The sequence below is a fragment of the Egretta garzetta genome, unplaced genomic scaffold, assembly GCF_000687185.1.
Source record: "Egretta garzetta isolate BGI_Z169 unplaced genomic scaffold, ASM68718v1 scaffold279, whole genome shotgun sequence".
Classification (NCBI taxonomy): Eukaryota; Metazoa; Chordata; class Aves; order Pelecaniformes; family Ardeidae; genus Egretta; species Egretta garzetta.
The window spans coordinates 497,272-522,991 of NW_009260844.1; the positions used below are offsets into that span (position 1 = coordinate 497,272).

General features: G+C 42.0%; 1 protein-coding gene across 1 annotated transcript in view; it reads left to right on the forward strand.

Annotated features, from left to right (window-relative positions):
* The first annotated feature begins 3,063 nt into the window (after positions 1–3,063).
* FLT3 (fms related receptor tyrosine kinase 3) overlaps positions 3,064–25,720 on the forward strand; it is a 32,402-nt gene continuing 9,745 nt past the window's right edge. The window contains exons 1-15 of the mRNA XM_009647134.1: positions 3,064–3,208; positions 3,757–3,881; positions 5,470–5,672; positions 6,449–6,564; positions 8,865–8,982; positions 9,838–9,974; positions 10,586–10,725; positions 10,807–10,960; positions 15,499–15,664; positions 20,493–20,599; positions 21,835–21,946; positions 23,442–23,620; positions 25,039–25,151; positions 25,248–25,380; positions 25,471–25,575. Coding sequence (XP_009645429.1) covers positions 3,064–3,208; positions 3,757–3,881; positions 5,470–5,672; positions 6,449–6,564; positions 8,865–8,982; positions 9,838–9,974; positions 10,586–10,725; positions 10,807–10,960; positions 15,499–15,664; positions 20,493–20,599; positions 21,835–21,946; positions 23,442–23,620; positions 25,039–25,151; positions 25,248–25,380; positions 25,471–25,575 — 2,053 coding nt within the window. The remainder of the gene's footprint in view (positions 3,209–3,756; positions 3,882–5,469; positions 5,673–6,448; positions 6,565–8,864; positions 8,983–9,837; positions 9,975–10,585; positions 10,726–10,806; positions 10,961–15,498; positions 15,665–20,492; positions 20,600–21,834; positions 21,947–23,441; positions 23,621–25,038; positions 25,152–25,247; positions 25,381–25,470; positions 25,576–25,720) is intronic.

A 25,720-nucleotide genomic window follows, 5' to 3' on the forward strand; every position in this document is an offset into this window, starting at 1 on the left:
GCTGTAAAGCTTTTCTTCTCAGCACTGTAACATAAAAGCCCACTTTTTGACTTGTACAGGCATTTCCCCATGTATGTGCCTACACATCTTGATGTGAAATCCTGACTCAGTTTATGGCAACTAGAGGTTTGTCTGACTTCAGTGAGAACAAGATTTTTCCTACTGCATTTTTTTTTGTACAACCTATAAAAAGATGATGAAGATGGAAAGCAGGCATAAACAAACATTGTTCAGAGGAGGAATTTATTTCCATTCCAGCTTCACTACCGTTCATACACAATATGATTATGCACACTACACGTTTGCTATTCCTTACCCAGTGCTTTCCATCTCTGCAGTTCTTTGGGCTTTCGGGAGGAGGACTGAGGGGCAGACCATAACAGCAGTCCCTGAACAGGCCACCTAGAAGCCGGAAGATCAAGACAATGAATCAGAACATTACCATTTTCCCAATGTTTCTTTTCTTGATTCTGCTGCTTCTGAAAGGCTCATTCATGCTCTCATTTTCTATTTTGTCAATATGTAAGGTATTTCTCTAAGAACAAGTTTAGGCCACTCCATGTCATGTAAATACTTCTGACTATCACGTTACTAATTTTTTCCCACTGTAAAGCAGCTGGAATCATCTCAGGTTCAAAATATCCTTCCTTACCCTAAGAACCTTCCTGGATTTCACAGAAATAAAGGTAGAGGATGGCAGTGACAAGCTTTAGCAGTTAACAGGACAAGGAGTCCCATTTTCTCTTGTACGCAAGGGTGTCAGGGTGCTCACTACTCCCTCTTCCAGCGTACACTCCCACATACCATCCTTTACAGATGCAGTTCCACTTCAGCAGACACTTTGTTTGCATGTCTCGCTCACAGTCTGGTTGCTACATCTGTCTGCTTCTGCCTAACTCCTAGCTGCAAATCTTTTCCCCGTTGGTGTTTAAATACGTCTTTCCCTTTCCTACTGCGGTGTTAGGTATCCTGCTAACAAGGGAATTTGAGTGAAGCAGAGTAATGCCAGGCACAAATTGGCTCAACCAGAACAAACTGGTACAATCAGAAGCTAAAACTATTTGCAGATCAGAAAGGTGAAGCAACAGAATGCTCAACAGGCCAAATGAGTTGAACATTTGAGGGCATATTTTCAGGTGATTTCAGCTGGTGTGTCTTGGAAATCAGTGGATGTAGGTGGGTTGCCATCAGCTAAGCCCCTGGCTGTGTCATGGTTTAACCCCAGCTGGCAACTGAGCCCCACGCAGCTCACTCCTCCCTGGTGGGATGGGGGCGAGAATTGGAAGGGTAAAAGTGAGAAAACTAGTGGGTGGTGATAAAGACAGTTTAATAGGGAAAGCAAAAGCCGTGCATGCAAGCAAAGCAAGGAATTAATTCACTCCTTCCCATGGGCAGGCAGGTGTTCAGCCATCTCCAGGAAAGTAGGGCTCCATCACCCGTAACAGTGACTTGGGAAGACAAATGCAGTAACTCCAAACGTCCCCCCTTCCTTCTTCTTCCCCCAGCTTTATAGGCTGAACATGACATCATATGGTGTGGGACATCCCTTTGGTCAGTTGGGGTCAGCTGTCCTGGCTGTGCCCCCTCTCAGCTTCTTGTGCACCCCCAGCCCACTTGCTAGTGGGGTGGGGTGAGAAGCAGAAAAGGCCTTGGCTCTGTGCAAGCACTGCTCAGCAGTGACAAAAACATCCCTGTGTTACCAACACTGTTTCCAGCATAAATCCAAACCATAGCTCCATACTAGCTGCTATGGAGAAAATTAACTCTACCCCAGCCAAAACCAGCACAGCCAGTCAGATGGTCTCTGGTTTGGAGAGGGTGAAAGTTAAAGTGGCCAAAAAACAAGCGGAAGTGGAGAAAGCTGAGCAGAGAAGGACTTGGTGAAAGTCTAGTGGGAAGGCTGGAAACCTGGGTTGCATTGATGGGGAGGAATTTAGCATGGTTGGTGTAGATATCTAATGCATACCTGCCTTTCAGCTGCCCTCTGGCCCTCACTGTCTCAAGAAGTGCCAGCATTACCTTTATAGCCAATGAAGGGAGATGCATGTCTCCACAAAGAAGTCCTGTTCACCTTTCTTAGGGATCACAGACAGACAGACAGTTTCTTCCTCAGAGGTCTGCAAAAGCAGACTATTGCCTGTATATACTGTGGAAAGATGGCACCCAAAATGAAGTGTATGAATGAGAAGGACTCAGTCTTAATCCACATTTGCCAAGAGGGCTGAGAAGAGGTTGTCAAAGTGTTGCCAGCTGAGAGCTTGGGAAGCTCCAGAAGGGACAGATGTCAAAGAGGAGATGGCAGCAACTCTTACTCATTTCTTCCTTCATCCAGTTTTGCTCTTTCCATCACCTGGAGAAACAGTCTTATTACTTTCATCCTTCAAGCACTTCCCAATATATTTAGCTTTTTTCCTCCTTTCAACTCTGCACCTTGCTTTATGTCCAACCATCTCAGGAGCTGAGGGGAAAAAAAAGAAAAAGAAAAGCAAAAAGACCTAAGACCTGAGGGCAGAAATTCTCCAGGTCACCAAGAGAGAGCTGTTATTTTATGATTCAGTGCTTGTTTGTAGTGTTGAGGGCTGGCTTTAGGGACTTAATGGAAATCAGACACATTTCACCCTGCCAGTTGTCTGGTCTTACTTCTGTTTTTCTTGTTTATGTGCAATGGTGGGGCCATGGTTACTATATAGCTCCTTTAAGGTGACTGTTCAAGCTGCAGTTCCTGCAGAAAGGCTCATATGAAAAATTCTGGAGAGATGATGCCTTTGAGGCACCAGAAGCTTTCTCACGTCTCCTTATGCGTAAGGTAAAATGACATTTGCTTCTCCTGCCAGGGCTGGGAGCTGGCAAGTGAGGCTCCTGGGGCGTGACAGAGCCAGGGAGGTATGGAGGAAGAAGAAGGCAGGAGAAAGCTGTTGGCTTACTCTTCCTTGCCCTCCACTTCCTGCACCTGCTTTCCTCAAAATACTGGGAATTGCTGCTTTGTTTGCTTCCTGGAGGTGAAAGAGCACAAGGCTGTGAATGGCAGCTCAAGGGAAGAAGCATCTAACCTGGACCTCACCCATGAGCTGCTGGGGTGCACAAATCCATGCCAGGAAGGCTCAGGAGAGTGTCCGGTATGTCAGGTCAACCACAGCCTCTCCAGGAGAGAAGGGAAAGGGAAGACTAGATCTTGAGTCCTTGGGTGAGCTGAGTGTGGGCTCTACAGGCAAGTCAGAGGACTTTATTTTGCCATCACAAGTTGGAAGATTTTATTTTGCTATTGTTCTGAGCAGGACCGAGGGGTGCTTGGGGGGTGTTTCTGACCTGGCCATCTCCTTAGTGCCAATGAGAAGGATGGTGCATTACCGTCCTCTGGCTCACAAAGGGCAAATGCCAACCTGAAGCTGTGGGATTTGGTGCTGCAGGGCCCTTTCAGAGACACTGATGCACAAGTAAGCTGTGAGAGGGAGCCTGTGTTTTGTCATGTGGTTTCTAAAGGAGCCTCCATAACACACAGAGGCTTTTATCTTTAGACATTTTCTGCAATATTATGGGACATACCTCTAAAGTGTGATGTATTGGTGCTTTTGAAAGGTTCTCTGAATAGCGCTTCCGCTCATCTCCAATACACAAATGTAGAGTTTGCAAACGCACATGATATATCTGCATATTCCTTTTGCCTTTTTAAAAAAAGAAGATGTAATCTTTCTACAGTTTTGGTGTGTTTTATTTTTACTAACATGATTGCATTTGTTTTCTATTTCTGTTTTACAGTTCTTGTTATGACAGCAGTTACTTTCACTTCTGCAATGAATCAAAATACATCTGAGATTATGTGTGTGTTTATCAGCCAGAAGGGTGAAGGGTCAGGAACACCAGGGACATTGGTATCTCCTAAGGTAATCTAACAGAGAACAAGTTGATTATAAAATATTCCTGTTCCTTCCCAGAAGCTTACAATACCCTAAATCATTTGGCTGTGGGGATGTCACAGTCAAAATAACTGGGGCTAGGCCAAGTATGACTACAGAAGATTAGAGGGCAATACATATCACAATTCATACTTTGAAACTATAAGTAGGTAAGTACCAGTTTCCTCTAAAACTGATTTTTTAATTGGTGCCTTGATGCTGTCTCACATCAGCATGCCTGAATATTGCTGAATATTGCTAAATATTGCTGGAAATGCATCACTGTAAAAAATTATGTGCCCTTAAGAGACGATTGCCAAGGCCATGGTGCGAACCCATGGTCTGCCACAGCGTGTGTGCACTATGGCTGCTGGTTTAGGCCCTGCCTGGTCTAAATCTACACTGAGACACCAAAGCTGGATAGAGAATCAAATACAATTTTTTATTTATCTTCTCTTCTGACTCAAAATCGCAGAAGACCAAGAAGGGGTGGTGTGCAACTAAATTATAAAGCAGCTGAGACCTGCGATTAAAATATTTCCTGAGGATTATTGTTTCAAGTTAGTCTTATGAAATCTTTTTCATTCCTGGACAAATAAATCAATAATTCGGGTAACAAATGAAGGTATACCAGCCAAAGTTGTGCTGTCCTTGTATCAGACAAAGCCGGATATGGCTGTTATCTCTAGATAGTTCTCAGATCAAGGGAAGGGACAAAGAAGGAGCAAAGAATGAGAAGAACCAACTGGCCAAGCACAGTGTGGGGCAGAGGATGCAATGAACTCCATCCTTTCATAAACTTACACCAGATAAATTTCACCCACCAAAGTAAGGGAGACACTTAGGGCTACTCTTCAGATGGAGCAATGTGCTTGCCACCTTTTGCTACAGCTAAGCTTTGAGACTCATTAATCACTCCGTGGTTTTCAGAATGACTGTGGAATATTCTCTTTCTGTTTGCAATTCTCCTTTAGCCGTACGCAGTGGTGAGGAAATGAAAGGCGTGAAGGCGCCCAGCCCGAACGTTCCTTGCCTAGTAAAGGCCCCAAGGAGATGAGGAGCAGTCTAGCCAGACAATGCAGTCGCAAGCAGCGGGATGTTAAAAAGAAAAATATTCTGGCCCTGCCTTTGTATTGAGGTCGCAAAGAGAAAGGTTGTGTTATAGTTCTGTGCCTTCTTATGATTCTACATGAAAGGAAACAAAAATGAGAGTAAAGAATAGCCCATATCACTAAGGGCTAAAATTGTTCTGTGATGCCTGTCTAGAGAACAGAATTAAGTAATTCAACAGGAATCCTGTAGTGTTTCCTCCTGCAGTAGAATTCAACATATTTATGAATAAAATGAAAAAAAAGAAACTAAATTGAAAAAAATAACCAAACCAAAACCAAACAAAATGAAGGCATGATGAGGGTGTTATTTCAGTATAATTTTTATTCAAATTTGGACATTATGAGGCATTATTAATTTATGAAAGCTTTTCCAGAAGAGCATCCTTTAAAAATATTTGAACACAAAATGTCAAATAAAGCTAATTGCTAATCAGTACACAATAATCTGTCCTCTTGCATTTCAGATTTCCAAGATTTTGGAAGATCTTGGGTGTTATCTGAATTCTCAAGGACCAGAGAACATCTATGAACCAACTAAAAATGTGGAAGTCAATGTGTTTGAAGATATTGAGTTAAGAGTGATAATGAACATTTCAGAGGTCATTTCATGCTTTTGGTTCTTTAAAGGGAGCAAAGCTTGTAAACCTTCACTGGACTTGGAGAATCGGTAAGTCAAAGGATGTACTGGATCAAAGAACCTTTAACAGATCATTTCTTTTGGGATGCAAATAGAATATTTTCTGTGACGGTGTTTGCATTTCATTTCATGTTATGCGTATCTTTTAAAATCTTCTAATCTTTCTTAACTGTTGTCACCAGGGAGCACATTGCCTATTTAGACACATATACACATAAGAATCTTAAAGCCAAGAATTGTTTGAAATCAGCTTGTTCTTTTAATTTGTATAGCATCATGCATGGGGTCTCCAGGGACTTTCTGACATTGATCAACTTAAGCTTTGCAGTGCTCATGAGAGGCAAATATAGTGACTGTATAGTCAAAGACATGGAGGCATGGAGAATTATGTGACTTGTTAGGGTCAGACTGCAGGTGAGGAAGAGCACTGGCATCAGCAGCCTCATTCTCTCAGCCAAACCTGGGCTGGAACCTGAGGCTGGATTATTGCCTCCCCCTGCAAACCATGTGGGCTGGGACTGTAGGTAAAATATTTCCCTTTGGACCTCTCCAGCTGTCTGAAGCTCGGGAAGCCCACCCTTCCCAATGCTTGGTGTTAAGCCTGTGCTTGGGTGCCTTGCCGTTGTAAGTTCCTAACGTGCTGCTTGTGTAGGAAGACACATGATGAAAACACTTCAGGTTGAAGGGCACTATGAATACTAGTATCTCCAAAGCGTTTTTGCAAGAGCTAAAGAGCTAACATTTTATTGTGTCTGCTGCATATCACTTACTAGATAACAAGTGCGGCTTTATTTTCTGTTTTATAGATATGTTACGTCTTTGGCTTTTTCCCAAATAAAAGAAAAACAAGCTGGAAAATACACCCTCTCAGTCATAAGTAAAACTGGCAATTACACAGTAGTTGTGCCTGTTCTCATCCGAAGTAAGTATATCTCAGATAAAAGGGGTCACTGCATCAATAAGTGCAAGGGAAGAGGCTCAAGTTCTGCCAAAGCAATGAAGCTCTCGCGTGCTGCATTTGAAGCATCTTCCTAGATTTGCATAGGACTTGGGGCTGTCTTCAGAAACCGAAGTCAAAACCACAGACTGTGTTAGAGTCAGCTTTTGCTAGTCAATAAACCGTGCAAATGAACAAATACAGATGTAAATGTGCGGCAGCCCTTTTCTCCCTATGAGAGATTCCTCTCTGTGCCAGGAAGGACAAATGGAGGGTGGCTTTTGTGTGCTCTCAAAGCTCATGGGCTAGAATTTGTTTGCTTGCGTCTTAACCTATTTATTCTCAGTGTTGTCTGACTGGGCTGTTATCTGGACCAGATCAAGACGTCCCTTTTATATTCTGGTCTCTGGCACTCCAAAGACACGCCTTGTCCCACTCCACCACTTCTCTGCCTGTGCCGGCCGCTGGGTCTCTGCACTTCGCACACAGCTTTTCCTTTCGCAATTCTGTGGGCAGCAAGAGGCACCACTGCAGGAAGGGGAAAGACAAGGTCCTCTTCTCAGTGCCAGCTTTTACTTGTTTATTGGGTTTTAGGGTAAAACGCATCAGTACTGCAGCTGCTCAGCACAAGGGTGCCCAAGAGGCTGAGATTTTAACTACTGCTAAATGCTCATGACAGAGCAGGAGCGAGGTGTGACTTTTTGAAAAGCTCACAGTGGGAGCAGATTTGACTGAATTTTCTCAAGGACCACACAAGAGATGTCTCTGATGCAAAGGCAACTGCTGCAACAGAGTTCAAGCTTCTGTTTCTAAGTAGGGGTGTCCAAGAACACCTTAAAAAAAAAAAAAGACCCACATTGACATGATTTTTTTTAACAGATGAGAAATACCATATTACTTTGTCTGGAAAGGGCCAAATTTAAAGGTAAAATTAAAAAAAGTAAAAGACATTTCAAAGAAAAGAAAGCAAAACTTCAATCAGAACAGCTAAGACTGGCAAAGTTAGGATCAAACCCTTCTAGAGAACAGGTTTAATAACGTGCATCATTGCTTGCCTTGTTTTCAATAAACTGCGACTAATCAACATTTTTTATTCCTTCTTTATTTGTTTTTAAAGTATTTCTTCTGTTTGATTTTTTTTCTCTTTCAGGTGTCAGAAGTGTCACCTCTAGTCTCTCCTTGTTTTATTTAAAGGCCTATTGCATGTCTCAGTTATAATTTTAACAGCTTCATTGAGGGGACAGGGTATTAAATCTTTAATTAAAAATTACCTTCTCTACTATATCAATTAGGTTATAGAGGTAAAAAATGTTATTACATCTGCAAGCAGGAGTAGTACAAAACAGTCTCGATAAAGATCTTTTCAGTATCAATTGCTTGGATTGCATTCTCTTTGCCCCTGTGAATCTAATACTATAATTATATCTCTCATAAAATCCTCCAGGCTAGATGTGAACCCTTCAACTGAAATGTGAATCTCTATACGTTAAAAAAAATCTTCTAGGCCCAGCTTATAAGAGATAAATGAAGAAATAAATTTAAAAGCCAGAAGTATTAGCTTCACCTTAGCATGTCACCTTGCAGGCAATGAAAGTATGACTCTCAAGAAAATGTCACTCCTCTGTGCAGAAGCTGTAATTTCATTGTAAGATGACCTAAAACCAGACTCGGTGCTTTTCATTTTGAGTCAAATCTTCAGCAGTTTTAATACATTAAATTTTTGTGCTTTGTCCAAGTCTGCGCCTGACAGGTTCAGGGGACTGGGAGTTGTCTAGGAACCTTTTCCCCCTGGGTTACAGATACAGGATAGAGAAGTCTACTGCTTATCAGAAGTCATTATCACCCGTTGTTTTTCCATCGTGTGTCTGATCTGACTGAGTAGTATGCAAGGATCCCATTTTGTGTAGAGACTTTGTAGTCTCAACAGATACTCCACCAAAGGCAATGGGCTTGGGATGTGATTTCAAAAGGTATCTGTGCTCCTGCCCAGTGAAATGAATAGGAACCACAGCAAATTAACACCTTTCAGTATCAGTCTCAGGATTATCCTCTGGTGTGTAGAGGCAGGTCTTTGATACCAGGGAAGCTGTGCATTTAGCAATCAAGGCTGAAAAGCTCGTGAGACCAACCCACAATTTCCCTAGGGCAGAATCATTTTCTATTCCCTCAGTGTTGAAACCTCCTGAAGCAAATTGCAGCTCTGTAACTTCATGTACTATGAAACGAGTAAAACACTGTTTCTACATTATTTCCACAATCCTAAATATCTGCATGATTTTTAACAGAGAAACCAGGCAAACCCTATTTCAGGAAAAGGGAAAAATCGGATGCTATTGAGTGCATATCCGAGAGCTACCCCCAGCCCTCTGTGGAGTGGATATTTTGCAAAACACCTGAAAAGAGGTATGGTGTATGCTTATATGCGTGTTGAATCTCTAGACTGAAAGTTTACCATCTTCTGAAGAAGGGGGAGGCTTTGTAACACTTAGTGTGCCTACTGAGCTGGGGAGATAACTGAAAAAAGAGCTTTGTGTCAGAATTTTTGGAGATGGGCTCTGCCAGGCTGCACATCCACAAGCTGCTTGAAAAACTGTGTCTGCATGATCCGCTTTTGGAGTGCTGCAGCACATTTTTCTTAGAAATTTTGGCTGTTGTGCTCTTTTGGAAACTTTCAGCTCTTAGCTTGGAAAAAGGTATTCCAGATTCTACTATTTTGATGTCACCAGAGCAAATCAAAGGTATCTGATTTCCCTATAGTTTTTCACAAAAAGGAAAACATGAATGCATTGGAGCTGGGAAGATGTTACAAGGAATCATAATTTTCCGAGGTAATTTTTTTTTCCATTCTATTAACATATAAAGTCGATTCTATTAACAGTGGGAATAACACCTTTCTCAGTTTGGGATCTGGGTCTCATAATGGCCGCTGGATTTGCAGCAGCTCCCACCACCAGGAATTCAGGGACGTGGTGTGAAAGCTCAACCTCTATGGCTCCACTCTTGCCCAGAGTTTAGTCACAGCATTACCTGTCTATGACCCAGTTTGAGCATATTTAGGTCATTTTAGCTCATATTTCTGCCTAGGCTGTGAGATTTTTATTTTCTTATCTTCATCTTTCCTAGTTCCTTTTTATTCAGCTATGTAAGATCCAGTTTTCCCACTATTGTTTGCATATTCGCATGGCTTGGAGATTTATCAGATATATTTGCTTAAGGTTAACCAAATGAGTCAACGAATAATTGTGCTTGTAATTGCAGTTGCCCTGATAGAATGCATGAAGACAGTGGGGAAACAGATGGCATACAGAAGGTACAACATGAATTATTTCAAACTTATATATGGTGCTGTGCAGCTAATGACCTGGGCAGAGAATGCAGCAGCCTCTTTACAATAGGTAACTTCCCTCTAAGATTTACTTACACGCAAGCTGGATCCTGCCGCTGAAGTTAGTTGCGCTACTCATCTGAGTACACTTTCTGGGCTAAGCTACTCTTCTGTATTCACTGGAAAAAATCTAACAGTGAATATGATTGTTCTCTCTCAAGTTTAAACCCTAAATTCTAACAGCTATTCATGGTGTCTGTAAAAAATGCCTTGCCCTTCTACATTTTCTAAACACCTATTTTCTTTTTCTGCATGCTTTTAGGACTCTGTTGCAGTGAAATGCTCTTTGAAGTGTTCTTAAATATATACATTCATAAATAAATATATAAATTCAGGTTTGTTTGTCTTTTTTTTTAATAAACCTGACCTGAGCTAAACTCTGTGCTAAACTGTGCCCTATAGATATCTTGTAAATTATGACAAAATTTAGTTTGAGACCTCTAAATCCATCAAATTTACTGATTTCAAGATTAATGAGTAATTTTCCCAAATTCTAATTGTCATTACAATATAATAATGGAAGTCTATACAGTATTAGAAGAAAAAAATGTTGATCAAAACAAGCATTTTTCCAGGCAAAGTGACAGTTATTGCTTCAGTGATAATGTTTTGATTTTTTAGATTTAAATGAAAGACAAGCAGCACCTTTACCTGAATTACTTCTTAAAGTTGGGGAACCATTGCTGATCAGATGCAGAGCTGTTCACCGTAATTATAAATTTGGAATAAAGTTATCTTTTGAAAACAAAGAAGTTGAGCAGGTAAGGAGACAGGGCATCTTTTAAAATAGGTAATATTGGGCACTATCAACTGATTAAATGGGAATCTCTGTTGAAAACTAGGATCGCCAATTTGAAGGATTAGAATATCAAACAGATCACTCGGCAATTCGGATCCAGTATGCGTTTGCTTCAGCGGCAGGAAGAAGCGATAGTGGACATTATACCTGTTCTTCTACAGTTCATCTGAACCAGACTGCTTTGGTTACAGTTTTAGGTAACTCCAACCCCTGGTGTTAATTTTATCCCTTGGTTGGTTGCATTGCTTTGTGTTCCATGTTCTTTGCTTGCAGGTATGCAGTGTATGTTTTGTAGTTTCTAAGGAAAAATTCTGTTTGCACTTACTGGTAGTCCAGGAAAGCCAAGAGATTAATCTGAACTGTCGTTCCAGTACTTGAAGATAATCAACCTTTTCTTTATATTGCTTTTCAAATAATTCCCATTAAAAGACAGTGCTTTTAAAAGTGAAAAGAAATGACACAGTTTAGAGGTCTAGTCTACATGATTATTTCAATGGTATCTCCAGAAACACAGGCTGGGATTCATCAGATGTTATTGTAAGTGACTCTTAGCCAGTGTGATGCAAAGCTATAGTGGCTCTTTGGGAGGATACAAAGCTATAGGGTCCCTAGGGGGCTATGTCTTGGGCTCCCTGGACAAGGGGGAGTAGCATAGTTGTGTAGCCCTTTCCTGTGCCACCAACTCAGATGTAGGCAATGGCAGAGCAGATTCAACCTAGAGATAAAGCACTGCAGAAAACACCATTCTGGAGCTGCCTGAGAATATCAAATGTGTGACCCACTCTGCGTGTTCAGCTATTAATGTCCCGTGTATTAGTTTGGCCAGTGTCTGGAACGACTGGTGACTGGTTTCAACTAATGTGAGACAGAAATGTCCTACTGTGACTCCAGTATGGGTTTTGAAAAGCTGCAGCTGTGGCCTCAGCCTCCTCCTCAACGCTTGCTCCCACTCCATCTCCCTTCCCTCACATACAGCACCTCCAGCCCACCTTTGCTGCACCTTCGGAGGTGGGGAGGTAAGGCAGAGGTTCTGGTGGCCTTTGCTCTGCTGTTTTATGTTTCCCCTTCAGGTGTTTGTTGCTGTTATACAGAAAAAAATGAGATAGAAAATCTGTACCAGGCCTGACCTGGGTCCACCAGGAGGGAATCAAGCAGTTGGGAAGTTCTTGGTGGTGGGCTCTCCCACCTGAAACTCAGAACAAACAAGAAACGACTGTTTGCTCTTACAGTGGGGGAGTGACTGACAAGTGGCCACTTGAGTTTCCCAAAATTTTTATGGGAAAGTAAATCTGTAGAAGATTTTTAGCTCCAAAAGCTGTGGAACTGGTAGCAGAAAAGAAATGAAAACTTTTGTGTTAATGGAGAATGTAAGCCCAGAGAGGTGATGAATAACGAGCGCTGAGAAAGCAAACTGCCATGCAGAAGTGCTTCTGCAGCTGTGATGGATCTGAAGGAAAACCCAAAACTAGAGAGACAACTACTCCAGCGTTGTTGTTCGTTCTGCGTGCCTTCTGCTCTCCAGGCACTGAAGGGAACCATCTTCCTAACAACAAGCTACACAAGGTCTGAAAATTTAAAAAAGCAAAAGCATACCAAAGGACACCTCATTCTATTTAAGCAACATGTCGATTTAAACGCCAGCAGTGTTGAAGTTAGTCCAGAACAGCCTCAACTGCAAACCTTGTTTCTCAGATGGAAATAATATACAAATAAGCATAAATCTGGAAATAAGGCATAAGAAGGAAAGCTGTAGTTAGGACCATGCTGCTGGAGTAGGCACTGAGAGTAGTTTACTGACTGGAGGTGGAGTCTGTAGCTCTGAGACCAAGGTGCCCTGAAGCACTCACCATTTGACCTTAGGTGTAGTTGCTCTCAGAGTTTACAACACCTAGCCTAGGAATGGTAGGAAATGAGAATACTTACCTCAGTCTCTTCAGAAATTACTTTCCCAGTGCAATATCCTCTTTTCAGCTTCTGCCTACCACTGAGCAGGAAGTTCTGTCATCATTTACAATAACCGAGTATGATACCTGGGCTTTTTTTCTATACACAGCTTCTTAGTAAACAGGAAGGTAGGGGTGAGGGGGTAGTGTAGAGGTAGGGGAAGATCCTCTTCTTTCTCAGTAGTGGTGCCCAGTTCAGAAATAGTGGCTTCTTGGATTCATGAACTATCAGGTGAGAGTATGCATCACATTAAAGGGGATATTTGAGTCATGGTCCCTGGAAGCCTTGTATTTCTGAGTGGGGTATTTTTTGACCGGGCTATGCCAAGCTACAATGATTGTCCGTACCCTCCTTAATACCCCTTATGCCAACAAAACTTCTGAGGGCTCATTGGCTGTGCTGATGAAAAAACCTGTTTCTTTACTTACATGGTGGGTTAAAGTGGGGGGGGTGTTGTCATGCCTAGCTAACAGCCGTGCTTCTCTCTCCAAGGTCACAGAGGGACATCCTGTGCTTCTGATCCACCCCAGCCTTTAGCCTAATGTATTAATGACAACCGTTGTTGGTGTGAATTTTTGCTAGCATCCCAGGTTCAATTTCAGCAGTGATACAGATACAGATTGCACTCAGTTGTCCGTGTCGTAGGGTAGCAGTTTCTGAGATGAGTGTCCTACCTTTATACCATCACTGTGCATGAGTCAGCACCCGTAGCTACCCTGGGAACAGTCATGATGTAACTTAACCAAGAGAAAAGTGATTTGTCTGGCACATCCTGCATTGCCTGGGGAGGCTGGCTAGCATAACTACATTGATGGGTGGTCTTCTAATCTCTAATAATGCCTTGCAGCCAGGCAGCTCTGGTTTGCTCTTTGCTAATTGACACTTCACCAACTTACCCCACCTTGTGTAGCGGGTCAGGTCAGGCAGGGTGGTTGGGCCACTTTAAAGCACAGTAGAGATGATGCCAACAACTGCAGCTGCAAGGCTCTTTGTTTCTGCAGTTCCTGTGCTCAGTTTCTACCAGTGCCGAATAAAGAATTTTTAACACTACGCAATCTTGATGCTATTTTGCAACACATTAGGTTTAAAGCAACAAATAAACAAATACGATAAATACAGACTTGAAAGCTTTGATTCCAGTCTCAAGAATTTCATCCCACCTCTCTGTCATTACTGAATAATCATGTTCACTGTTTCTCTGGCAGAAGTACACTTAAACCTGCCAAAAAATGATAAGCCAAGCAATAATGTGCTATTTTCTTTCCCCTTCAAGAAAGAAACTACTTTTTCTGAGTTGTTTTCCAGAGAAATGCCATACCCTGCTCCAAGGTCCTTGCGTGCACTCTGGAGAAAGCCTTTACTCTTGGCTGCTTGTGTTGTTAACAGTAAACACAGAGACGACCTTCTGCCTGAAAGGGTGAGGTCCAAAAGATCATTCAAAAGATGTAGGTCCAATTTATAAAACCAATAATCTTTTAATATCAAAAAGTAGGAGAACAGTCATGAAAATAATTGCTTCCTGTTTTAAAATACTGACATTTTTGTGGTTCGTATGGCAGTTTCCAGATAGTATTTTTTAAATCAGTAAGCAAGACAGAGATAAAACATGCCAAGCAGAATATAAGGTTACAACCAGAAGAAAAACACTCAAAAGGAAAAACCCAGTCCAGCAATTTTTCTACAGTGCAGTTTTTCACCATGAGGCTAATTAAACACTGGCACAAGTTTCCCAGAGGTCGTAGAGTCTACTTCCTTGGAGATACCCAAACTTAACTGGGCATGGCTCTGAGCAACCTCATCTAGTTGGACCTGCTCTGGAGCAGGAGCTGGACTAGACATCTCCAGAGATCTCTTCCAGTGTATATGATTCCGTGATTTTTACGTAGCTGATCCTAGCCCCACAGATGCCTTTAGGACAGCGTCCTCCCACATATGTCTGCCGTTCAGTCTCCTTGGGTGGAATTCATTACACTTCATGAGACATCTAGCCCCAACAATGGCTTTGGTTCCTTCAGCAGTTGATGTCAAGCAACAGATAATCGCAGAAGCAGTTCAGTAAATCTTCAGTATATCTTCTATTTTAGGATGGGGTACATCTGGACATGCCTGTCTCGTTCCACTGAGTTTATCAGAGGTCCAAACCAGTAGCTTAGGTGGGTCACTGAACTTCAGACAGCTCTGTCAAGTGAAACTAATCCCACCCTAGCAGGGCAGTTACCAGCAGCTCATGGTTCATGCACATCTTCAAAACACTTCTTCATGTTGCTGTTGTCTTGTATCAAACATGTCTAATTTACAGCAGCTACGAGACTCATTTGCAAAATCTTCAGCTCATTTCAGGGAAGGAGAAATGACTACTATCAACATCTGATTATGCAGGTGGTGCCACCTGGTTTTGTTCCCTGTTAGAGGAAAGCCAGGAGATGCAGCTGTTAACACCTGGAACAGGCACCTAAAACAAAGCAAATAAATAATGACGTTGTTGGCCCTGTGGCTCTGTAGGGCGGATGGGGGAGAAATGCTGCACCATTTTGGAAGGGCTCTGGTCTGACCAAATACGCAGCTTCGGCAGGCTCAGATCACTTGTCTGCGGCTGAACAGAGTGACATAATTTCAATACTGTTTTGAAGCATTATCTTACTTTGATTAACAGGATACCTTTTGTGATGTAACATGGTGCTTTTTTTTGCTGTTGATAACCAAAAAGAAAACCATACAGATGTCAAATTCCTTCAGTAAGCAGTCCAACCTTTGTAATATAAAGTCAATATTTTCCTTTTTTTTTTTTCAGAAAAGGGATTTATAAATATAACCAACTCGAAAGATTATTTTGAAATTGGCGAGGAAGAGTTTTGCTTTGAAGTTAACTTTACAGCTTATCCACCGGTTAGATGCATGTGGCTATTTTCCCAAAAAACGTTCCCATGTCAACAAAGTTACAGTCTGGATGGACGCAGGTACTTGAATATTTTGGAATAATTTGATATAATAATGTTTCCTCTTTACATCTCATTTGGACTCTTTACTGTCCATGTTTTGTACTCTCTTTGTGTTTTTAAAATGTGGATGGGCCATGTGAGGAAGCTGTGGTAACAAAAGGCACTCAAACATTATTTTGGCTTTCAACAGCAGCTGATGCAGGTAACTTCTAGAATCACTTTATTCTCCACATTATAATAAACGCTTTGGTAAGTTACGCATCTAGCAACCCTGTAGTTTATATGCATTTTGCCATTCTCTTTCTCTCTGGTATAATTTCTCAGTTGCAAACCTGTTGCGGTTTTCATACTGGGTCACAAGTTCTACACGTTCCCCTTCTGTCATCCTGTTCTTGATGATGTTCCCAGTGTCTTTCAAACTGCTCAGATCAAGTGCAGAGCCCCATGATTTCCCAGGCCACTGTTAGGTCTGTTTGGCTCTGCCTGTGCCACAGAAACATGCCGTTCTGCTCATTACCCAGGTCATGTATTCTTCCGCTGCTGCAAAACATGTTTTGAATAAACCTGTTAGTTATCTACCTTTTCTGTTATTTCCTACAATGAAGTTCTGGCATGAATCCTGTTTAAGGCTAATGTTTTCTCCATTCCCTAGGCTTTCTAATTTCTTGATAACATTATCTAATTTCCTTCAGAGTTTCTTTCAGAGTAGTCCCATGGCTTTCAAGGTAACAGTTTTTATTCACCTCAATGAAAATAAAGCCAAGCTGCCCTTTTAAAGTTTTAGCTTTAAAACCAAGCAGGACCCAGGCAGGAGTTAATGTGGCTGCACTGATTTCTTCTCACATTCTTAAAACCTCTCTTAGCATCTGCATAAAACTGTGTCACAGCCTTGATTACACATTTTATTATTTCTTTCCTTAGTATTTTGGTACACTCAATTTTATCCACTAGCGTGTAAAGTCATCTTTGCAACAGACTGGCTTTTGCATCTGTATCAGGTGGTGTCAGACCTTCGCGAGGTTCAGAGACAGCTCAGTTCAGATTAGTAAATTGTCATCCCCTGGCAATGGCCACAGGAACTCTGTCCCTGCTGATAAAGTGAGGGCTGTCAGCAAACTTTGATAGCTTTGGGTGGGTGTTGGTGACTAATCTGCAATGCCTGACATGGGCTAGGCAGATCTGTTCTTTGTGGTCAAGACTGATTTTGGAAATGAGCTCTCTTGGGGATGGCCATGAGCATTTGCTCATCCTTGTCCAATAGGTACCTTCTCCAGCTGATAATGCTGAGCTGATTTGCTTTGCAGCTGGTATGGACCTCTTCTCGCTGCTTGTAAGAGTAAGAGTCAGTTTTGCTTGGATGATTGACAGCTGGTGTAAATTCAATCCAGATAAGAAGAAGGTGCTACAGACTGGGCCAACAATAACAATTTTGAGAACTCTTGAAATAGCTTAGGTAACCCTCACTAATCGGTAAGGTGCAGCTGCTGGTGGTCTGGGATTTATGAGTCACTTCAGATGGCCTTTGCAGACAGAAGTGGGGCTTGCTGAGTGCTGACCACCACCTGCTGGACAGGGGAACGTCCAGCCTGTGTCCCTGGGCTGGCTCAGCCGCAGCCAGCCCTGCGCCAGCCACGGCCACAGCTGCCTCACCGCCCCAAGCATTGCTGGAGCTTGGTCTGAAGGCTGCTGCAAACAGACAACTCCACCATTCATATGACTATGTTGATTAAATAGGGTTTTTTTAATTTTCATTTTAGGTAGTTATGCTTTGCATTTACTTATCATTCTATTTATTTTATGGAAAAATACAACTGAGGGAAAAATACATGAGTTTGGTGATTATTTCATCTGATGAGTACATTCTTCTGTACCAACATCCCCCACAGCTATCCAGTTTTGGTTGAATACTGGCATTGGACAGACACATCTCACTTGAGGAAAAAGAGTAGGGGTGGATATTTCATTCAGTTTGAAGTGCCCAGAAGCAGCAAGGGGTAGGGAAGTCAGCAGGTTCTGCCTACAGGTTGTAGCACCACAGATTTCAATGTGATTTTAAAGCAGATTTCTTGAAACAAAACAAAAAAGGTCATCACATACCTTATCATATTGTGAGTCTAACTTTGCATTTTTTAGTTGACTTCTGTGTAATCCCGTCTCCCAACACTTCTACTTTATTCCTTTCATATCCTTTTTCATTTCCTGTTTTTCTTTTTTTGATTTCTGCCATTTGCTTATCAAATCGTTCCTCCTGATTATAGATTATATTAAACTTTATTAATTAACTGTCCCCTTCTTTAGCTTTTAATTTCAAGTCCCAAGGATTCATCTGTCCCATCAGTGCCCTTATGTGTTTTCAGAGATTCCTTCAGAATTTCCATTTTCTATTTGCTTTTCTTGTCTCTCTGTTTTAGCACACTGCTGATTTTCACTTCCCTCCTAAGATCAAAGGAGTTTTCATACACAGAATGACCTCTGTTAAATTTATAATATTTATCTCACATTCTCTTATACTTGCAGGTATCAAAGACACTCTTTTTAAATTATTTTCTCATTATTTCATTACGATTTAATCTTTCAGACCTAGGATTTCAAAATCAACAAATGATTTGTGGTTTCTCCTGCCTTCAGTATCCATTCTGAGGCAGCTTAGAAGGGGTCTGATTTTAAAAAGTCCCTGAGTTCAGGAACATCTTTAAGGCCATTTCAGATGAAGGCATTCAAAAGTCAATAACCAGATGGAGGTGTTGCCTTAGTCAGAAAGCAAAATTGCCAGTGGCTTCAATGCGAGTTTTCTTACTACAGAATTGCAAGGTGATACTTGGCATTTTAGTTCATTTGTATGTATCTTGCTTAATGAGAAACACCCTGATTTTAGTTATTTAGATTTCTTGTGCCAAGCTCACTACTGCTTTCTCTTACTTGGCAAATTACTGGCATATGCTGTCGTTTTTCTGTCTGCTTCAAAGTCCCTGATATACCTGCTTGCCTTTACCACTAACATTGAGTTGGGGGTCTCCTACCCAGTTTCCCTTGAGCAGTCTGCTAAAATATCTGCTCCCAAAATGCCAGCAACTAAACCTAAGAAGACATCTTCTTAAGTGCTCTTCTAACACTGGTGAGTTGCAATAGCTGCCATTTAAGTATGACAGCCATCCTGATAACACTAACCTAGGCAAAAGCACAGAAATAGGACGCCCTCTCTGTAAGACGGTATATTCCCTTCTTCCTGCCTCATCTCATGTCGCATAAACCAGTGATTCAACAGATCGGTCGTGCAGGAATCTTCGCATAAACCAGTGATTCAACAGATCGGTCGTGCAGGAATCTTTAAGTCTCTGCAGTCCTCCGTTCTTAGCTTCTGCCCAGGGACTTGTTAGAGCCCTCCCTCACCATTTCCACTGTCACAAGCCATTTCCTGCATGGTTTGGGTCTTGGTTTGCTGCCATCACCACAGGGGTTGGTAGAAAATTGGCCTTCCTCCTGAAGAAATATCTTGATGGTTGGTGCTTTGCCTCATTGATAATGAGCTTCTGATGACGATCTCATTTCTGAATTTCTGTCAGATCCTTCCATTTGGAGGAAAATTGGCCTTCCTCCTGAAGAAACATCTTGATGGTTGGTGCTTTGCCTCATTGATATGAACTTCTGATGACGATCTAATTTCTGAATTTCTGTCAGATCCTTCCATTTGGAGATGTTTATCTCATACGATCCTAGCTGTCATTGTTATTTCCTAATACTGTTTATCATATCAGCTAGAAACTCCCATCAAAATCCTTTGGAGAGTAGAGAGTTTGATCCTTTGCAGGTCTTAGCATCTGTACCAGGATGTGCTATATACCTTGTTCTTCCAAAGGACTGGTAACAAAATCGCAGCCTAGCAGCCCAGATGCACTCCAGGAACAATGAGGAAAATTGCAGAATGAAATCAATACCACAGGAAAAAAAAAATCATCTTATAGAATCATAGACTCATTTAGGTTGGAAAAGACCTTTAAGATCATCAAGTCCAACCTTTAACCTAACCCTGCCATCCCACCACTAAACCATGGCCCTAAGCACCTCATCTACCCGTCTTTTAAATGCCTCCAGGGATGAGGACTCCAGCACTTCCCTGGGCAGCCCCTTCCAATGCTTGACAATTTTTTTTCATTTTTTTTCATGATGCCCTCATTTTTTTCCTGCTTATTTGTTGAGTTTCTCCCTTTGTCTTGCAGTGTCTATATTCTTGAACAACTAGAAAAGGGGTTTCTGTATTAACTCTTTGATTATAGTTACTTTTAAGACAGTGTGGCCCTAACAGTGATTTTTTTTTCCTCTTTCCTTTTAAAGAGACATGCTATGTTTTCCCAGGGGAATAAATTAAAAGAGCAATATGCCATCAACAGACCTAGGAGTCTGTTTTAGTTGTATACAAGTGCAAGAAATTACGAGAGTGTTCTCTGAATTGAAAAAAACCAAAACCTGTAGAATAGGCTGTGGCATATAAACATCAGTTTCCTCATTGCTCCATCTAGAAAAGTCAGAAAGATGGTGGTAGTGGAGGTGTCAATACATAGCAGTCCAGGAGGAACCTTGCTGTTAGGGGTAACAATATTTTAAATGTTTTAAACTTCATAGAGATGTTTGTATTTCATGCTTCCATGCTCTTAGCTTTCTATAGCATTAAGTTATCAAAACAGCTATGTTCTGGGGTTCATATTCTCTAGTGAGAAATAATTTAGTCTGGGTTCCCCATCAGAAGATGTTGAATTGTTTCAAATGTATGTATGAGTCTTGACTACATTTAAAATCTTTTTCAAGTCTTTTTTTTTTGTCCTTTTCCTGTCTTTTCCTTGCTCCACAGCATTTTGTCAAAGTTCTGCAACCATCAGCACCAGTCCGGGATATATGTTTTTTACGCTGAAAATGATGATACAGTCATGACAAAAAAATTCACTCTGTACGTGAGAAGTAAGTGAGAAAACAATCCCTGGGAAGATTCGGCCAAGTCTGGGATTTTGCCACTGATAGAAATGGAGCTGATATTTTGCTTTTCCCTTGGTATTCTCCATTCCATTTACATAGATTTATTGTTAAAAATGGAGGAACATGAGGCAAAAAATGTGATTCTCTGTGCTGCGCTACTGAAATCCAGGCACTGGGTTGGAGAAGGATGCCGGCTGCTTGTGGGTCATGTTTCTTGTGTTGGTCAGGGATGGAGAACAGAGGAAAGAGGAGGAAGTTATTAATTTTTTTCCTCTTACCTTTAGTCTCCCATAAACAGAGAGGACAGAATATGAGAAATTAGTCATATACTGAGAAAATTAATACTTCTTAAGAAAACCACAAAGCCTAGGAGCTCAGTAAAATACAGTGACCGTATTCTAACTCTACAGACAGGATGTATGTAACTGTTGTAGAGACCACACAGAATCATAGAATCGTAGGATCATTTAGGTTGGAAAAGACCTTTAAGATCATCAAGTCCAACTGTTAACCTAACACTGCCAGCCCACCACTAAGCCATGTCCCTAATGAGATACACAGTGAGAGGAAACACCCTCATCAGTTGTTAGCTTTCTATGGTGTGTTTATGTCTTTTTTTTCTGAATGGCATTTGCGAGTGAATGCAGTTTGCCTGGAAACCCTTTGGTGTGTGACAGGTATGTTAGGGCTGCACTGCCTGGTACGGCCCTGCCCACGATTTGAATGCAAACGTGGTCTTGCCCGGTGCTCTCTCGGTTATCTCAGTTCTGCCACACAACTGCAGCATCTCACCCTTGCTCTAGATCAGGGAGCATTATTTATTATTTATTGTTTGTACATGGATCCTCTGTGCACACTTTGTATGAGCCAGACACCCAAAACAGGGGTGTCAGGGGAGTCTTAGGGCTGACTGCTTGCTCCAAGTCAGAAAAGCAGAAGTCAAGACTTCTAATTTTGGCTCTGCCGCTGTTTTGGTCTGGCTGTGCCCATACAGAGAAGTGGCTGCTCCCCTTTTCTTGCCCACACAGAACCGAGGCGGGGGGCTGGAGGAAGGAGGAGAACTGAGGGCTGCACCCAGCTCTCACAGTGACATGTGGGTGGGTTATTTTGAAAACACAGAAGCAGATCTTGGTCTCGGCAGATGTAGCATTGCCACATAAACATAAAGGTTTTTGTCACTGAAGCACTGACAGAAATTGCCTTGTGTTATCTTGTTGCAGGAAAGCCTGAAGTAACAATGCAGTTGTTGTTCAAGCAGATCTCCTGTGTCGCTGACAGTTACCCTGCCTCATCCTGGGTTTGGAGGAACTGTCCCGAACTGCAATCATCCAAGTAAAACATTTCCCCTGTTTTTGATTCATTGCAAAGACCATATCCAAGCTATCCTTGGTTAAATGACCCTCCAGGCGAACCGGATCACCAAAACTAGGGAAAGTTTTCAATTTTTTTATTGGCATCAAATGAAGTCTATGAAGATCTGTATCTCGGGCTCTTTACGCTGAAATAAACCCCACTGAGTTTATATCAACAGTTAGGTAGTTACAAAGTCCAGTCCAAGTTCTTCTCTTGGCCTGCCAAACTGTGAGGGCATTCAGGAAATGCATTGGTTAATACGGGCTTTGTTAATTGTTTCAGCTTTGGTTAATACAGCTGTTACAGTGACCTGTAACCAAAGCCAGTAAAGTCAGTGAGAGTGTTTCCAGTAAAGTTAGTGAGAGTGTTTCCATTTCCTCTATTTATTTAGGGCAATGAGTCAGGCCCTAAAATTTCAAGAGATGCTGAAACAGCTCTGAGCTGTTTCATGAACTGAGCAGTTTTCATTTTAGATGTGCCAAAACCTAATAATCCCACGGTGCAGAAGAGTGCTGGGTAAATTATCTTTTGTAAGATTATGGATAAAGGTCTAAGTATTTTAACTAGACATAAAAAAATTATCTAGGCCATTTTCTCATCCATACCTCTGGAAAGGCTTCCTAATATCAATCTGTGCAGAAATGGAAGAGGAAAGAAAACATCCAGCTAGTGAGTTTAAAATACTCCTTAAAACAGCTTTCTGGAAAGAAAATGCTGTGACGTCTCTTTTCTTGGGAACTTCCACATGTAGAAGTTAGTACTGTGTTGTAGAGCTGAATAAGTTTGGTTTTTTTTTTTTTACTTTTAATTTATTTATATGGACAATAAATTAGGCAGGAAGTTGATGCATGATAGAAAAGCTAAAAGTCAAAATGATCTCTGTGTGGGCTTCCTTTCCCTCAGGTATAACACTCCCTCTTTCTACAGATCAGTCTTAAATTAAGTCATTAATACAGGGCAGATGCTCTCCATCTTGAGTGAGAGAAACTTGGTGGCTGAAAGCACATGCTTTCAGGGAAAGGAGTTAGAGCTTTTACTGTGGGTTCATTCTGTATTTATTGTTTTAGTAGCGGCTCATTTGGAGCTGCTGAGTGGTTTGAGAGTTTGAGTAAAGGTGAAACCAGTGGGAATAGGTGCAGTAGGGGGGGGTCATGTCATCTGTGAAATTGGTGGAGGTCCTGGAGGTTAGGGGATGCAGGCACCCTGCCAGGGCAGTGGTGGAGAGTAGGAGTGAGCCCAGGGTAGGAGGTAAGGAGCCCAGTTTACCTCCCACTGACCCTGTCATGTCCATCACCAAAAATGAGACTGGTATCTGCTCTGGAGCCTCGCTCTAACAGTGACAAACAAAAAACCAAGCCATCTATCCCTCCCTGCCTTCCAACACAGATGTAAGATATGTTTTGCCACGTCCCACCTTCTCCCTTGGAAAATGCCACTGTGAGCCAAAAATCAACTGGTTTCCTCTCTTTTTCAGCTGTACAGAAGAAATCACTGAGGGGATTCACAACTTCTTGCCAGAGAGGAGATCCTTGGGGTCATGGATATCAAGCAGTACTTTAGATGTAAAGGAGGCAGCAACAACCTTCTCTGTTGAGTGCTGTGCAAACAATTCTGCCGGTTCAGCCTGCAAAAAGAGTTTCATTAACCTGTCAGGTACCCTAAGCCAGTGCTTTAGCACAGGTTTTCTCAATTAAAGCTGGCGTGGTAGAACTTAAAGTATTTTTTATCTGACTAAACGGCTGACTGTGCAATGGCATGGCAGGTAAAACACAAGGGCTGTGTGTATACAGTGTGGGAAACGGTGGGTGAATGGGACACATGTGTCTCTTTCCTCTGGTCCCAAAGCAGGGCCTCTCATTAAAATGAGTGGAAATTTCACAGCAATAGAGGGTGCATGTTGGGCACCTGCATGGCAATGCTGGGGTCTGCTTTTTTATTCCTTTTAGTAATCTCTACCTGAAACCTGGAGGCATCAACTTTGGGAAGAGCTGAAGCCACTCTGGTAGCTCCTGTTCCTCTCCTGGAGGTCACTGTGGTGCTGCCAAAAATGCCCATGGGAGCTCTCCTTGCACCATGGAGGTTATTGCATGCCTGAGTAAGAGCATGACTGAGCCAACAGACCCCTCAAGGGTCAGTCCCTCTCTGGGAAGCAAGAGCAAGTACTGGGAGAGAGGCATTCTTCAACTGCTGTAGGCAGGTGGCAGAAGGCTAAGCCCTGGTTTGGGAACCACTGTACAGTCTCTCTTCTTGTAGGGGACATGAGAGATTCTTTCCTTGTTGAACAAGAAAATCAATATGATGATTTGCCCATGCACTTTATACTTGTAACACCATATACATCCCAAAGGGCAAAATATTTCAGTTACAGGGAACATGCTGTGGCACCTGGGAATTGTTTTGAAGCACCCAGATATTTGCAGTACAGAGAGTTCCTTTGTCAGGGACAAACAAACTGTTTGGTGCTTTTGGCTACAGCTGGCAGAAGCTGTGACCACTGATAGAGTGAGCATTTACATTGAAATTACAGTAGAAAGTAAGTGTAATACTTATGCTCTTGGAAACTACCAGAATATGAGAGTAATACTCACTGATGCCTTATAGTATGGTCTTGACTTGTTAAGAGAGCTCCTGGCTGAGCAGCAGAGCGATGCTCCGAGCAGGTTGTGTACAGTCCATCTGCTGATAACTGGCGCTTTGGTATCTGACGTGCATGGCTTGGGGGAAGGCACAGGGAGAGAAGGGGGACATGAATAGGAGTTGTTTATTCCTGTTTATGTTCATGATGTCCAATCCATGGATCACACCAACACCTCCATGCACTTAGATTTATTAATTGGCGTAGCCTTTTTTTTTTAAATGAAAACAGATGTCAGAATTACCCAGCACCTAACACCTCCTGCCCAGCTCCTTGCTTTGCACATGGCTCCATCTCATTCCCCGTGTAGAGGAGGCTCAGGCGTGAGAGGTTTGCAAACTGGCGGAACTGACCGAAGCCAGCGTGGGCATTCTTTGCACCTTTAGCTGTACACATGAGCTCTGATTCAGTAGGTAGTAATATGTATCTCTTAAAGTTGCAGGAGCTGTTTCTTCCCCCCCGGACAATGCTGCATTCTATGTCTCTGTTGGATTTTTCCTCCTATTGATCGTTTTTTTGCTTGTATTCATTTTTCATAAATACAAAAAGGTAAAAGCAAACATAAATACCTGCCCCTTCTTTTGTTCCTACCAGGGTGCTGCTTCTTCTCTAATACTTATTCCTCTTTTTTTTTTTCTTCCAAAGCAATTTAGATATGAAAGCCAGTTGCAAATGATTCAGATGATAGGCCCACTGGATAACGAGTACATCTACATCGACTTCAGAGAATTTGAATATGATATCAAATGGGAATTTCCCAGGGAAAATCTGGAATTTGGTGAGCAGTCCACAAGGCAACCCACAGTTGCTGCAGTAGTAGCCTGTGCTGTAGCAGCTGCAAATAATATCGGCATATTGTGTCTTCTAGGACAGGTCCTCGGTTCTGGGGCTTTTGGAAAAGTGATGAATGCGACAGCTTATGGGATTAGCAACGCAGGAGATTCAGTCCAGGTCGCAGTCAAAATGCTAAAAGGTACAATAAACTCTGGGTGCCTTTCACAAACAGTGATGTATTCTAGTGGCTCCAAAGCAGAAGCAGTGCTGGAAATCCCTTTATATACAGGCTTGCAGCAGTTACACCTCACAAATGCTTTGTTTCAAAGTCCCTTCAAAAAGCT